Source organism: Eptesicus fuscus, chromosome 8 (assembly GCF_027574615.1).
Source record: "Eptesicus fuscus isolate TK198812 chromosome 8, DD_ASM_mEF_20220401, whole genome shotgun sequence".
Lineage (NCBI taxonomy): Eukaryota > Metazoa > Chordata > Mammalia > Chiroptera > Vespertilionidae > Eptesicus > Eptesicus fuscus.
The window spans coordinates 95,134,879-95,150,789 of record NC_072480.1 but is presented as its reverse complement, the minus strand read 5'-3'; the positions used below and the strand labels follow the sequence as shown (position 1 = coordinate 95,150,789).

The window sequence follows — 15,911 nt, the reverse complement described above, 5'->3', positions numbered from 1 at the left end:
GCTCTTACCCCACCCCCTGGGCCCAGCAACACCAGCAGGTGCGCCATGATGTGCAGTGAGGCGCTGGGTCGCAGACAGGAGAGGAAGCAAGCCAGGAGGGCAAGGCCCTGTGGAACGGTGTGGGTGGGGCCAGAGCTGGAAACCCTGGCAGAGTGGGCAGGGCTGCAGCCCCACGCCCTTTTGGCCTTGGCCTTGAAATTCAGAGGTCAGCCCCATTTCAAGGGAGGGGACATGGCAGAAAGTGGCAAGGCCACAGGAGGGATGGGAAATGTTTAGGCCTTCTTCGGGAAACACAGCTGCCACGGTCTTCAGTAACTATGAACAGATAGTCTTTGGTCTCCTTTCTACAGAAGAGAAAGCTGAGACTCAGAGAAGGGAGCATTCTGCAACACCTCACCCACTTCTCAGACCTGACCCTGTGCAGCATTGTTCTCGTTGAAAGTAGAGGATCCAAAATGTTTTTCGATCTTTGGTATTTTAGGCAGGAAAGAATTTAGCACAGGGAATTGGTGCTTGAGAAATCACTGGAAAGCTGGAGGAGTGCACATTAGGCTGGGCTCCCAGGAAAGACTTTCTGCCCAGTGGGAGGAGCTGCCCCCTCAACCACAACTGAATTCTAGGACACTCTGGCACAGCTGCGACCTAGGGATCAGGAAACTGCTGTTTCCGCAAGTGTCCTCCAGCTCCCGCAAAACAGGTCACTGGGCACTGCCTCTGCCACAACTGCCTGTGCACAGCCTGGATTCCGCTGCAGAAAACCTCCACATCTCTGCAAACATGATCACCAGCAGCAAAGAGCCCAAACTGCGGGAAGATGCCTCTGCCCCACTTCTGCCTTCAAAATATTGTGCAAGTGCATCCAATCGGCAGAAACGAATTCATATCCTGAAACCTAGCTGCAAAGGAGTTTGGGCAATTTCAGGCTTTTATCTAGGAGTGAGATCTTTCCAATGTACCTCATGTGCCTGGTATTGATGAAAATGGGGCCCGGCTGGTGGGGCTCAGTGATTGAGCATCAATCTATGAAGCAGGAGGTAATGATATGATTCCCGGTCAATTTTCAGGCTTGATCATCAGTAGGGGCATGCAGGAGGCAGCTGATCAATGATTCTCATCATTCATGTTTCTATCTATTTATCCTTCTCCCTTTCTCTGAAATCAATAAATATTTTTTTAATGGTGTCATGCTGTATATATGTGTTATAACGAGTTTTTCACTTCATAGATCACTAATGTCTTTCCTGTTAAAATCATCTTATAGAACATTGTTTATCATTCATTATAATTGATCTCAGAGAGAAGAAGAGAGAGAGAAACATTGTTCCATTGTTTTCTGCACTCACTGAACTGTGTATTGAATCTGCAACCTGGGCATGTGCCCTGACTGGCAATCAATCCACCACTTTCTGGTATATGGGACGATGCTATGCTGGTACCCTCACCCCAAATTCCAGCCTCCAGAACTGTGAGAAAAATACATTTTTGTTGTTTAAGCAACACAAATTTATGATATTTTGTTATGGCTGTCTGAGCTGACTAATCCTCCATACTAATAAAAGGGTAATATCCTAATTAGACCGGATAGACCAGGTGTCTTCTGACGTCCTTACAGACAAAGCCATGGTAGTGGGGGCCAAGGCAGAGGTGGTTAGGGGCGATCATGCAGGAAGGCAGAGTGGTTAGGGGTGATCAGGCAGGCAGGCAGAGAGGTTAGGGTAATCAAGCAGGTAGGCAGAGGCGGTTAGAGGCAATCAGGCAGGCAGGCAGAGGCGGTTAGGGGCGATCAGGCAGGCAGCGGAGCAGTTAGGGGCATCAGGCCGGAAGGCAGAGGTGGTTAGGGATGATCAAGCAGGCAGGCAGAGGGTTTAAGGGCGATCAGGCAGGCAGGAAGGTGAGCAGTTAAAAGCCAGCAGTCCTGGATTGCTAGAGGGATGACCCTGATTGGAGAGGGTGCAGGCTGGGCTGAGGAACGCCCCACCCATGAACGAATTTTGTGCACCAGGCCTCTAGTACTATCTAATAAAAAGGAAATATGCAAATTGACCATCACACATCACAAAGATGGTGGCGCCCATAACCACAAGATGGCAGTACCCAGGCCCTCAGCCCCACCAGAGTTCCACAGTCCTTTCAGCCCAGCCGGGGGGATGGCAGGCACACGGTGTGGCCAGACCGACCCTCAGCCCCCCAGCAGCCCAGGGTCAGCCCAAGGCCCAGGCAAGCCTTGGATGAAGGATGCCCAGCTGATGCCCAAGGCACAAGCAAGCCTAGGATGTCAGCTGCCCAGCCGCCCAGGGCCTCCTGAGGCTCAGGTAACCAGGGCTAGCCAAGGCTTGCACTGCCAGCAGTGGCAGCAGCAGAGGTGTGAGGGGGCCTCACCTTCCCCTGATCATTGAGTTGCCTCTCACCCCTGAGGGCTCCAGGACTGTGAGAGGGGGCAGGCTGGGCTGAGGGACCCCCTCCAGTGCATAAATTTTCATGCACCAGGCCTCTAGTTATTATATAATAGACAAATTATAGATCATTCTAATTATATTTTGTATTGGAGTAAAGAATCACCCTGTATGCTTGCTGCTCCTTTTGCCTAGAATGCTCTTGCCTAGGAAGTCAGCATGACTAGCTTCCTCCCTAGTTTTAGATCTCCACTGCCCATAGTCACACTGTCAGGGTCACTGCTACCCTAGTCCCTGGCACTCACTCTCTTCCTCAGCCTGCTTTACCTCTTTTCCATTTCACTTCCCACCTGGCATTGTATTTGTTATTTAGTGACTTTCTCCTCCAACTTCAATGTAGCAGCAAATTTGTCTTTATTCATTCATATATTTCCAACCTTTAGAACACTGCTTGGCCTTTTAGAAATGTCCATCAGGTATGTGTTGAATGAGTAAATGAATAAAAGCCCCTGAGCTTAATTTGGTTACACATTTCAACTTTCTCCTCCTTTCAGGCAATCGTCCAAACCTGCTTCTGCTTTGAATGAACAGATCCCAAGTTCCATTAAGACAAGCACCATGTCCTCTCTTTGATTCTTGGTGGAACCCCTGGTGCCTGGCACTCAGTATGCAATTTTTGATATTATCCATCCAATTTGGAATTCATTCATTATTGATACTGATATTAATGCATGAAATTTGAAGACAAGTGTAATTGTACCTAAAAATACAAACTGTTCACCGTTCACCTCTTGCCAGGCAATTATGCTATACTCCACTGAGGGCAGCTCACTCCCACACCTCATTCATCTAACATCTAGGGACTCTACCACTTGATCTGTTGGTGGAGGCAGTACCTCACTGTCAGGAAGCAATGCCATCATATTTAAAACTAAAATTTACAGCAAAGGATAAATATAATTACTTTGGCACTTTAATCAGGACATTTAAATTATAATGCATGTTTTCAATTAAAGTTTGCCTTTCCATAAACATGACTAGCTTCCTCCCTAGTTTTAGATCCCCGAGATCAGGGCTTATCGGGGCTTTCCTTCCCCCAGCTGCAGGCAGCTGGCCCCACCCACGCCGCTGCCACTGTTTGCCATCTATGCAGCGCTGCCCTCCCCCTCCCTGCCACCTCCCTCTGCAGGTGACAGGCTAGGGTTCAATGGCTTGGCTGGCCTGGGTCTCCCTCTTTCTCTGCTGGGGAGCAGGGCCAGCCCTGGGATGGGCCATCTGCCTACCTAATCACCCCTAACTGCTCGCCTACCTACCTGATAAATCCTAACCACTGATCTGCCTACCTGATCACCCCTAACTACTCTGGATGCCTGCCTGATTGCCCCTAACACTTTCTTGGGGGTGGGGTCAGCCTGGCGAGAGGCCGTCAGCCTTTCTGATCTCCCATAACCACTTGCCTGCCTACCTGATCACTCCTAACCACTGGTCTGCCTACCTGATCACCCCTAACTGCTGGGCTGCCTACCTGATCACCCCTAACCACTGGTCTGCCTACCTGATCACCCCTAACTGCTGGTCTGCCTACCTGATCACCCCTAACTGCTTGCTTGCCTACCTGATCACTCCTAACCACTGGTCTGCCTACCTGATCACCCCTAACTGCTGGGCTGCCTACCTGATCACCCCTAACCACTGGTCTGCCTACCTGATCACCCCTAACTGCTGGTCTGCCTACCTGATCACCCCTCTGTCTGCTTGCCTGATTGCCCCTTACTGCTTGCTTGGGGGCAGGGCCAGCACTGACTTCTGGTTGGTCAGCCTCCCGTTGTTACTGGTTGTTACAACCTAGGGTTTTTATATATTAGGATTTTATGTTATGTATGTTTGACCACAATAAAATAAAATGAGGACTTACATTGTTGGTAAAATTATGTACGATCTTTAGGTTCCTTTTGTGGTCCCTTCCTTCTTTAAACAAAAGGTAGAAAACGTCATGCCAGAACCAAATCGTCTTCATTCTTTGATGTAGCAAATCACTCATCCTATAAACAGGGTGCAAATGTATCAGCTGATATATCAAAATGGGCATTGCTTGAGTACCTATTTGGTGCCTGGTCTCAATGAGGGTAATATGTGGCAACCATGATAATTCGTCTTAGCGGCTTCTAAGAGCTCTATGCTCAATGCTCAACAATGAAGGCATGGGTTATTACACATCCAAGGAAGCTTAAGAATTAAATGGGTCCTTTAGAGGAATGAAGAATCCATTACAAAACATCCTTACTAGATGGCCATCTGATCTCTCCTTCTGTTTCTCCTGGAAGAGTTCTGGACCTCCCTGAGCTGCCTGTAGCTCTTATACCACAGGGTGGGATGAAATCTGCCTGTTTAATGTCCACACATTTGCTTGATCACGCCTCTGGCTGTCCTCTTCTGCAGTAAAGTGCCCCTCTGTCACATCCCTGTCCCGAGTCCCTCCCTCAACATTTCCAGTGATGGAGCAGGAAGACCTAGACATGATCTCCTCCTTTGAGAGCAGCTTCCAGGCCAATTCTGCAGAGTGGCCTTTTCTGGTCACTCAATCTGTGGACTTTATTGCTGGTTTCTTTTCAAATATCAACCTTATTTTTTCTTTTTAAGCAATTATTATAGTTTATAAGCTTATACTTATTTGTTTCGATGCTTGTCTCCCTCTTATTCTGTTCTGTGGACCACTATAAAACTAGTCAGTATCTTGTGTAATGACTGGCAGATTATATATGTTAATATGTGTTAAAATGAAATGGGCAGTGGACTTAAAGACAGAATTCCTCAAATCAAACCTTGACCCTGCCTTTTAATAGTTGAATAATATCAGCAATTTTTCAAAGTAAATATGACTATTTCAATTAAAAAAATAATACACACTCAGTGCAGAAAATATGGGAAGAGAGAATTAATAATAACACAAACAAGGAAGAGAAGCACACAACACAAAACAATAATCACAGCTAACATTCTGGAATAATATCTACAAGTTTTTTAATGAATAATTATTTATACCTAGTGGTTATTATGCTAAAAATATTTTTATCTTTATTTTATCAGAAAGCATAAAATGTAATCTCTCAATCTATTGTAAAATAATCACTTAAAATTATAACATACCCTGGGTGTGTCATAATCTATACTAATAAAAGGGTAATATGCTAATTAGACTGGATATGCCAGACATCTTCTGTACATCTTTCTGGACATCCTTCTGGATGTCCTTCCAGACAAAGCCATGGTGGCGCAGCCAAGGCAGAGGCGGTTAGGGGTGATCAGGCCAGCAGGGGACAGGGGTTAGGGGCGATCAGGTCATCAGGGGAGAGCGGTTAGAGGCAATCAGGCTGGCAGGGGAGAACAGTTAGGGGTGATCAGGCCAGCAGGGGAGAGTGGCTAGGCTTGATCAGGCCAGCAGGGAAGAGGGGTTAGGTGCAATCAGGCCAGCAGGGGAGAGTGGTTAGGGGCAATCAGGCCAGCAGGGGAGAATGGTTAGGGGTGACCAGGCTGGCAGGAGAGAGGGGTTAGGGGCAAATCAGGCCAGCAGGCAGAGGTGGTTAGGGGCAATCAGGCCAGCACGGGAGAGCAGTTAGGGGTGATCAGGTTGGCAGGGGAGCAGTTAGGGGCATGAGGCAGTCAGGCAGAGGTGGTCAGGGATGATCAGACAGGCAGGCAGATGCCATTAGGGGGATCAGGCAGGCAGGCAGGCAGACTGGTTAGGGGATATCAGAAAGCCACCTAGTGTGGTTAGGGGCAATAAGGCAGGCAGGCAGGTGAGCAGTTAGGAGCCAGGGGTCCCTGCAAAATCGAGCCTAAACCGGCAGTCAGACATACCCCAAGGGGTCCCAGATTGGAGAAGTGCAGGCTGGGCTAACAGACCCCCCTCCCCTGCATGAATTTCATGCACCGTGCATCTAGTTTATACAATAAATTCTCTACTGTTAAAATACATGTTTCAATGATTAGGCTGATTTTTAATGCAATATTTTATTGTGAAACAATGAAAAAGATACAACACAGACAAAAAATTATTAGTGATATTGTTTAAAGCTTGAATCAATAGCAATTTTAAAAATAATTAGAAGGGCTCCATTTACCTATAAACTGCACGGACATACTCAGAATCATCATTAGTCTGAGCATCAATATTCTTGCCCATAGCTGTTTCTGAAAAATATGGGTGAGAAGCAACCATTCAATTCATGCACATGCCTTGTGTTTAATTTCCAGTGGCAAACACTTGAAAAAAGACATAAACTCTTATATGTTTTAGAATTGTTCCTTTCCCCTTTCACTCTTGCACCTTTTGTTTCTCCTACTCCCTGTTCCTGTTCCTCCTTCCCTCTGACCTTCCTGGCAGGTTGGCTCTGCTCGAAGCCCTAGCAGTGAGCACTGCGTCTCAGGAGTCTAATTTAGTGGAAGCACCACCCCAAAGAAGCCAATATCCTTTCTAACCTCTTCATTTGCTTCCCAGTGAAGTGTTATTTTCTATTTGGGCCATTTTCTGTTTACACCATAGCTCTAGAAACAAATCAATGAGACTTACCACAGATGATATCTAAGGCACAAAGAGTGATGTAAAAAAAGCAGTTAAATTTTTCTCCGTCAACATGTTTTTCAAGCTTATTAACCAATATGTTGGCTTGTTCATTCATGACATCTAAGAACTCTTCCAGAATGGTAAAATGGAAAGTGGGTGTTAACAGTTTTCTCCTAGAGCGCCATTTGTTTCCAGTACTAGAAATGCAAGACATGGTTACAAAAGAAGAGAAAAGCAACATCCAAAACTAATAAATAAGGCATAGTTAAGACAAAAAATTCTTCCTAATCTACAGATTCCTAAATGTTTTGGTCAGAATGACAAGGAGAGATTCATATGTAGTTACAAAATGGGCATATTTTAGATATCCTTCTATATTACTAATATTTAAAAGAGCACTCATCAAAATTGAAAATTTTAAGAAGTTTTCTAGATTTCTAAGTTCTGAGTTTCCAAAACTTAGAAATTTCCCCCTTTTTTCCAACCTTAACCCTCTGAAGATCAAGGAGCTCCATGAGTCTACTTTGTTCTCTAATATCGTTGAAGTCTCCAAAGTCCCCACCGAAGTCCTGCTTTCTCTTTCTCAGTTCATGGGGTCCTGTTGTTGGATGGCAGCTCAAGGATTGAAGTTACTGTGCTCCACTTACTTCTCTGAGGATGACTGCCTTTTTCATTGAATTTTCAAGATTTCCCTGCACAAAACTCCCCTGTGCCGTACACCCTTTATACATTGGCACTTTCTTACCCTCCTTGGAACACAGGTGATCATCATTATTGAATGCCATGGCTGGAGATTACACTACACCCTGGGTTCCTATCTCTCAGAGGCCCATTATCACCCAACCTTTTCAGCTTCTCCCTACTACCCGACAGCACATTCTTGCTATAGGAAAACTACCTCATGTCAATGCCTGACATAAGTTACGCACAAGACAGCTTTACCGATTTACACTGACTTACCTTGTAAGAAGTCCTAGGCCAAGCCATGGTTGTAGGAAGGTGTACAGATAAGACTTGTCAATTTGCTTTGAGCTAGTTAAAATTACCTTAGAGAGAAAAGAATAATGAGAGACAGAGATATGAAAGCCACCTTAATTATAAGAAAACTGGGCTAGAACACAACTACTTTCTAAAGTAACATTTCATAACAATTACTTCTTGGTGGTTCGTTTTCATTACTGACTCAAAGAAATGCAATTAGAGTTTGCAGCATACAACTGTCACTCAGTCTTGGAGACTAGCTGGAGTTGGCTGAAAGGAAAATGTCCAGGAGAATTCCCTGACTCCTGCCCTGAATTAGGAGCCAAGTGGAGTTGTTTATTGAGGGTAGGAGTGAGGGACGAGAAGGTGGGTGAATCAAAGGATGACCACATTTAGGGAGATGGAAATCACAAGTTCATGATCAGGTATGTTGATTTGGAGACATTCAAGTTGCCATAGTCTGAAAGCAGGTATGCAGCTCAGGATTAAGGCTTATACTAGGAACACATTTGAATGTCTCCAGGGTGTAAGTAACACTGGGAACCATGGGTATAATTAGGTTGCCTGGAGCCAAAGTAAAGCAGAAGGGATGAGCATATGCACAAAATGCTTCTCAGGCTTCTTGCTGCAGTTCCCTGCTTTGGACAGATCTCTATCCACATGTACTAAGGCCACTATACTAGGCCAGCAATGGCTGAAACCCCACATGTGGCCCTCTCGCTGTCTCCTCTGGGCCAGTAGATTCTGCAGTGTGGTACCAGAGACACTAATAGTTTTACACAATGAGTAAGAAAGATGTATCCAAGCCCAACAACCCTAGGAAATTCTGCTGTTAATTTTACTCCAAAGAAGAGAGGTCTGTTTATCCCATTTTTACTTCCTGTACCAAATCCTTTGTCATCAAACTATCAGATAATACCCCCAATGTCATGATAATAAGTAAAAGAAAGGTAAACAATTTTTTAAGAGTAATTTCAATAGCATGAATTAACAACATCTTCCTGATCAATATCAGATTAGTGTTCTCTTTTAAAAAATTAACTTGAAATAATAAAAGTATAAAGGATACTCTGAGCATCGTAAGGTAAACACTTATATTTTATTATTCTTATATTTTTTAAATCTTAAAATAGTGCCTGGCAGATGATATAGCTCACCTTGTAGAATAATCTATTTATGGTTCTGTTCAACTGAAGACTTTCCAAAAAAGGAGGACAAATATATTTCTTAATACCAAATGTGTATAGACATGTAGAAGCTGCTACTCTTCCCAGAACTCAGACTATATCTGGAAAGCATTAAATGGCACCTTCACAACCTTAGATATTTCATGGAAACCTCATTGTATTGAATTCAATTAAATATAAGGACATATATTTGCTGTTTATTCTGATGAGATTCTCATACCACTAAATATACAGTGAAACATTGATCATAGTTACCATCAACTCACCTCTATAGTTTCAGCCTTATACATGGCTATTACTGGTACTGTGCCAAGCCAGAGTTTTATCATTGGCTTATGTCTGTTTTCTTCAGTGTAATGAATCAGCTGCTGGAAAAACTCTAGGAGAAAATATTTAATTTTAAATAAGTTCCTTATTGTGTCATTTTTGGGTTTTTTACTCGTTTTACTTTCGGAAACTCACTCAGTATCTCCCAGATCTTTCACATATTGAAGCTAAACCACACAGTTGTCCTTACTAAATTATTAATGAATGAATTATGAGGCTAATTTAATTATGAATGATATATGTGCAACAACCTGGTTAACTGAGAAATGCCAAGCACTGTGGATGTTTGTGGTGACCTTATGACATGCCTTCCCCAAGAACACTGAGGTTGTTCAGTTTCTCCTGACCTGCTTCAGGCTACGCTTCTATAGAAAGGGAAACCTGTCCCACCTCTCCAGCCCTGGTAGATAGATGCTTCCCTTTCACCCTCTCTAAAACAGTATTGAAGTTCCTCAACAAACTGAGATTAGAGCTCCTATATGATCCAGCAATTCCTCTTCTAGGTATTTATCTGAAGAACATGAAAACACTAATTCAAAAAGATATATGCACCCCAATGTTAACTTCAGCATTACTTACAATAGCCAGCATATGGAAGCAACCTTAGGTGTCCATCAATGGATGAATGGATAAAGAAGATGTGATAATAATGGCCCAGGTGGCATGGCTTGGTGGTTGAGCATTGACCCCATGAGGACACATGCCCAAGTTGCAGGCTTGACCCCCAGTGTGGGGCACACAGAAGGCAGCCAATCGATGATTCTCTCTCATCACTGATGTTTCTCTCTCTCTCTCCCCTGCCTTTCCACTCCAAAATCAATAAAGAACATATATTTTTTTAAAGATAAAATATTGTCATTTGTGATAACATGAATAGATCTTAAAGGTATTATGCTAAGTGAAATAAGTCAGACAGACAAGGACAAAAACAGTCTGATTTAACTCATATGTAAAATATAAAACAAAAAAGTAACAAATGAACAAATATAACAAAATAAAAACAAATTCAAGGATACAGACAACAGAATAGTGGTTTCAGAGGAGAAGAAGAGTGGAGAGAGGGAAAAGTAGGTAAATGGGATTAAACAAATGGTAATAGATGGAAACTAGACTTTTGGTTGTGAGCAACCAAGAGTATACAGACATCAAATTATACTATTAAATGCAGATAATGTTATTAACCAATGTTACCTCAAGAAAAAAAAAATTTTCATAAACTCGTCTGTTTTACTAATCCTTCAACTTCTCAAATGTCTCAGGGCCTCTACAGGACCTCTTCTCTTTGTAGGAAACTCTTATTCCTACTGCTTTATTTCTAATAACACTTACTTATTCTTCAAGTGTCATCTTAAATGTGATTTTGCTGTGAAGTCTTCTCTGATATTCTATAACAGATTTATGGTAATATAACTTCCCACATTGGCTCCCATTTCTAGTACAAGCACCAGATCTCAGTTTTTCTAAATACTGTCCTACAATAAAATAAACCAATTCTCCTTGGAGAAGTCATTGATTTTAGGGCTGAGGCAGAGAAAAATACCAGAAGGGTGGAATATATTATGGTGCCAGAAAATAAGGAAGTGCTCAAAAAATGATGGGGCCATGTTGAAACATCAAGCAGCCAACATGAAAAGCTCCTAATACTCCAAACTGGAACAACTTGTGCAACAGAATAAGTAATGATAGAATTAGTTTGTATCACTTCTCTAGTCAATATCTTACAGTATTCAGTGTACAAGACTTTCACCTCCTTCATTAAATTTATTCCTAGGTGTTTTATTGTTTTGATTGAATTGTAAATGGGACTGTTTCCTTAATTTCTCTTCCTGATAGTCCATTGTTAGCATAAAGAAATCCAAGTGAATTTTTTATATTGAATCTAGATCCTGCGACTTTACTAAATTTAGTTATTAATTCTAACTTTTGGGGGGCGGGGTGGAATATCTAGGGTTTCCTATATGAACAATCATGCCATCTGCATTCTTTTTCTTGCCTAAATGTTCTGACTGGGACCTATAATACTATGTTGAATAAAATGGTGAGAGTGAGCATCCTTGTCTTCCTCATCTTAGAGAGAAAGCTTTCAACATCACATACGGTGTTCTTGCCAAAAATGCATAACCTCAATGAAACTCTAAAAAAGCTATAGGCAAATCCAAACTGAGAGTGATTCTACACAATACCTGTCTCAGAAAATGTGCAAGGTCTTGATGTGTATGGAAAGACTGATAAATAATCACAGGTTAGAAAAGATTAATATTGAAGAGCATAACACAAGGAAGCACAACTACTACATGCCAGGTGAGATTTTGAATTGAGAACAGAAAAAGAACACTAGGAAGTGTTGTAAAATTCAAATAAGGGTTGTAGTATTGTAAAGAACATGGGACAAATAATAATTTTCTAGTTTTGATAATGATACTAATTGTGTAAAATAACACCATCAGAGGAGGCTTGCTGGGTATATAGCATATGCAAACTCTATATTATTTTTACACCTTTCCTGTAGTTTTAATATTATTTGAATAAACAAAAGATATAATGAAGGGGAGTTGTATTATTCTGAAGCAGAAGAATAAAAAGTAATGTAGCAATATTTTAAAACATTTTGTTAGTAGAAGAGAAACACATTCACTATATATATATATATATATATATATATATATGTATATATATATATATATGTATATATATATATATGTATATGTGTGTGTGTATATATATATATATATATGTATATATATATGTATGTGTATATATATATATATATGCCTAATATGCAAAGTGTCCCTTGGGAGTTCGACCAACTAGGAGTTCCATCGTTTGCTATAACATGTGCTGACCACCAGAGGGTGGTGAAGAAAGAAGGAAGCCCTGGCTGGCGTCTGGCAGCCACTAGGGACCCTACCCATGCACGTATTTCATACATTTGGTCTCTAGAATATAAATAATAAGCTATGTCTACATTTCCTTGGATATAGGAAAAAATTGGGCTTGGGAATGTGACAAAAATGTGGAAGAATGGCATCCTATCTAATAAAAGAGTAATATGCAAATTGACTGTCAATTCAACACACAAGATGGCTGCCTCCATGTGGTCAAAGATGGCTTCCCCCATGTGGACACAAGATGGCCGCCACAAAATGGCCAGCAGGGGAGGGCAGTTGGGGGGGACCAGGCCTGCAAGGGAGGGCAGGTGGGGGTGATCAAGCCTGAAGGGCAGGGCAGTTAGGCGTGACCGGGCCTGCAGAGGAGGGAAGTTGGGGGTGACCGGGCCTGCAGGAAAGGGCAGTTGGGGGGGACCCAGGCATGCAGGGGAGAGCAATTTGGGGGGACAATCCGGTAGGGGAGGGCAGTTGGGGGGGACCAGGCCTGCAGGGGAAGGAAGTTGGGGGGGGAGGACGAGACCAGCAGGGGTGAGCAGTTAGGGGCAATGAGGCTGGCAGGGGAGGGCAGTTGGGGTGACTGAGTCAGCAGGGGAGGACAGTTGAGGGGACAAAGCCTGCAGGGGAGGGCAGTTTGGGGGACCCAGGCCTGCAGGGGATGGCAGTTAGGGGCGATGAGGCTGGCAGGGGAGGGCAGTTAGGGGTGACTGGGTCAGCAGGGGAGGGTAGTTGGTGGGGGACCAGGCCAGCAGGGGAGGGCAGTTAGGGTTTTCGATGCCTTATGTCTTTTATGCCTCACCACAGTCAGACGAGAAACACTATTACAGAAGTTAGTGAACAAGTGCGGAAGTTGTGCTCAGCTGAGTAGTTGCACAATATCACAGCGCTGGTAAATGCAGGCCTGGCTTTGTACCCGAGGCACCCACACACACAATGTGCCATCTTCCCCATTACATCACGCCGACTCAAAATGCCTTCTAGTCAAACCATTGGCTTAAACTGCTGTGAAAGGAGCTAGGTCACATCAACAGTGTCAAAACATATGTAGCATGGCCATAACCACTGCCTTGGTCTGGTCTGACAGAGGAGACAGGGAAATCAAAATCCGTGGTTTGAAGGCCTCCGGTGGGCCCCATAGCAGGGAGCAGCTGGGGAAGACAGGTGTTGACAAAAAGGACTGGAAAAGCAAAAGACAGAGTTCAACAGCCCAGTTGGGAGTCAGTTGCAATTCTCCAGGTGAGACTTCTGAGGCCAGAATGCGGAGGGTAGCCACACAATGAAAGGCACAGCCTCCTGTATAAGACACAGGGTAATGAGGATGGGGTGTACACCTTTAAATGTTGTGCTCTGCCCAATTTTGCTAAGTTCAATGCTGGGCACAAAGGAGGGCCTCAAATAAGTGCATGATTGACAATGAAAAATTGACTCAAACCAAGTTCTGGACAAGGGTCTAGAAAATGCATGCATTAAATTAAATCCTCAGAGTAACTGTAATATAGTGACGTTTACAAGTAAAGGGTAACACACGCTAACTTAAAGAGTTTTAAACAACTTGAAAAGTCAAGCAATTTGGTTACAAGCAGAAAGGTTGGTCTCCTGCCCAGATCCTGTAGTTGTTGAAGCATTAAAAAGTCCCCTTGAGAAAGATAATGTGTTATCACTCTCTCCTCTCCGGAAGTAACTATAAGGAGAATTACTTTAAATAATCCAGTAACTCACAGTTTGTTTTGAAATGGATCTTATTCACCAGAGATTTCAATTCTTAGAAAAATTCCCCCAAAAGACTATGATGAGATTTCTTAAGTATATTGTTTCCTGTTGGGGGGGGGGGGGGTCTATATTTCTACACCATTATTTTTTAATATTATAAAGCCTTTGGGTAGAAGGGAAAATTAGCTCTGCCTTTAGTGTGCGCCATGATGATTTTTACAAATGTAGTTTTCATATATCAAAATTTGCTGCATCACTTGCAACATCAGTCGCATTGATGTTTGGTTGGTTAACAGTTTACTTGGATTCCTTCAGCCAGAAACATTTTCTATATTTTGGCAACACTCTCCCATGAGGCCTCATGTATTCCTGTGAAGTTGAAATGACAGCATTAAACTTGCTGCATGACTTTTGGGGCAGGCCTTGATGAAAAGCATCATAATTCATTGTTGTTATGTAACCTCCTTAGAAGGGCCAAGGAGGAATGAAAGTTGTGGTCAAGTCTTGTGATTTCTGGAGAGAGAGGCTCTGGTCTCAAGTGCATTTCTTGTCCCTTATTTTGCAGAGAGAGAAAGAGAGAGAGAGAGAGAGAGAGAGAGAGAGAGAGAGAGAGAGAGAGAGAGATTAACTTACAAGTTGTGTCTGCCTTTAGGACTTTAACAGTAAAGACAGAAGAAAAAACAAGCGGTGTTTTTGTTGTTGTTGTTGTTGTTCTTATTAAATATATTTTTATTGATTTCAGAGAGGAAGGGAGAGAGAGAGAGATAGAAACATCAATGATGAGAGAGAATCATTGATCAGCTGCCTCCTGCACGACCCCCACTGGGAATGGGGACCGAAACCCAGGCACATGCCCTTGACCCTTCAGTCTGCAGGCCAAAGCTCTATCCACTGAGCCAATCAGGCTAGGGCTATAGGCGGTGGTTTAAGATAGCAGCAGCCAGGGAGTGGGAAATGAGAAGAGAAAAGGCAGAAGGGCAAGAGTTTAGAAACACTGCACTTATATGTAATGAAAACTGGAGAGAACTGGGGAGCTGTTCTGAATGACCCTGATCCAGGGGGTGGTAGAGGCGCCCCTCACCCAGCAGCCTGCATCTCCAGTCCGGTGCTCCAGGAGGGTAAGCGGGTGGTGCTCAGCCTGGGCTCCCTGCGAGGGGCCCAACAGCCCGTGGCGGGGATGGGGTGGCCTGGACGCGCAGTCCCTTACCTTTCCCTCGTCGCTCCAGGATCAGTATGTGTCCCACAAAGGGGTAGGCGTAGGGAATGGTGGGGATGGGCCTCATTTGCAGCCAGTTATGCGCATAGCTCGCCATCATCTGCAGGAAGCTCAGGATGAGGGTGGCGCCCGCCAGGGAGATGGCGCTGAGCACGCCCCAGAGCAGCAGCTTCTGCCCGATGTGCACCAGCCAGACGGTCATCGTCGCGCCAGAGGTCGGCTCGGCGCCGGGACTGAGACCCAGAACCTTGGGGCCGGGAGCTTAGGGCCAGGACCAGAACCAGCCCCTGCAGTTCAAGTGCGGGGCCCTGGGAGGAGTCCCGCAATTCCCGGGGGCGGGCGCGGCGGGCCGGGAGGGCGGGGGAGGGGTGGCGCCAGGCCCAATCGCCTCTCCCTCCTCCTGCAACCACAAGCCCAGGCGCCCAGAAGCGGGACTTCCCGCGCAGGGACCGCCCTGCCCGCTGGGGACTGGGTGCGGCCTCCCAGGCTGGGAGGAAAGCCCCGCCGGGTGGTGGTTGTGCAGACAAACGCCTACGTAACGCGCTGGGGCCTCTGTGTTTGGTTCAAGCAGAAACGAAAGCCCGGAAGGCCGATGCTGAAGGCAGAGTGCGCTGAGGATAAACGAAGGCACTTGAGTGGCGTGGGGAG

General features: G+C 44.4%; 1 protein-coding gene across 2 annotated transcripts in view; it reads right to left on the bottom strand.

The window, feature by feature from the left end:
• LOC114233228 (cytochrome P450 4V2-like) overlaps positions 1–15,599 on the bottom strand; it is a 31,790-nt gene extending 16,191 nt beyond the window's left edge. For both annotated transcript variants that reach the window (XM_054720112.1, XM_054720113.1), the window contains exons 1-6: positions 15,255–15,599; positions 9,392–9,504; positions 7,918–8,003; positions 6,964–7,154; positions 6,515–6,584; positions 4,309–4,435 (exon numbers count right to left, since the gene is read on the bottom strand). In XM_054720112.1, coding sequence (XP_054576087.1) covers positions 4,309–4,435; positions 6,515–6,584; positions 6,964–7,154; positions 7,918–8,003; positions 9,392–9,504; positions 15,255–15,465 — 798 coding nt within the window. In that variant the 5' untranslated portion in view covers positions 15,466–15,599. The remainder of the gene's footprint in view (positions 1–4,308; positions 4,436–6,514; positions 6,585–6,963; positions 7,155–7,917; positions 8,004–9,391; positions 9,505–15,254) is intronic.
• Positions 15,600–15,911: the final 312 nt, after the last annotated feature.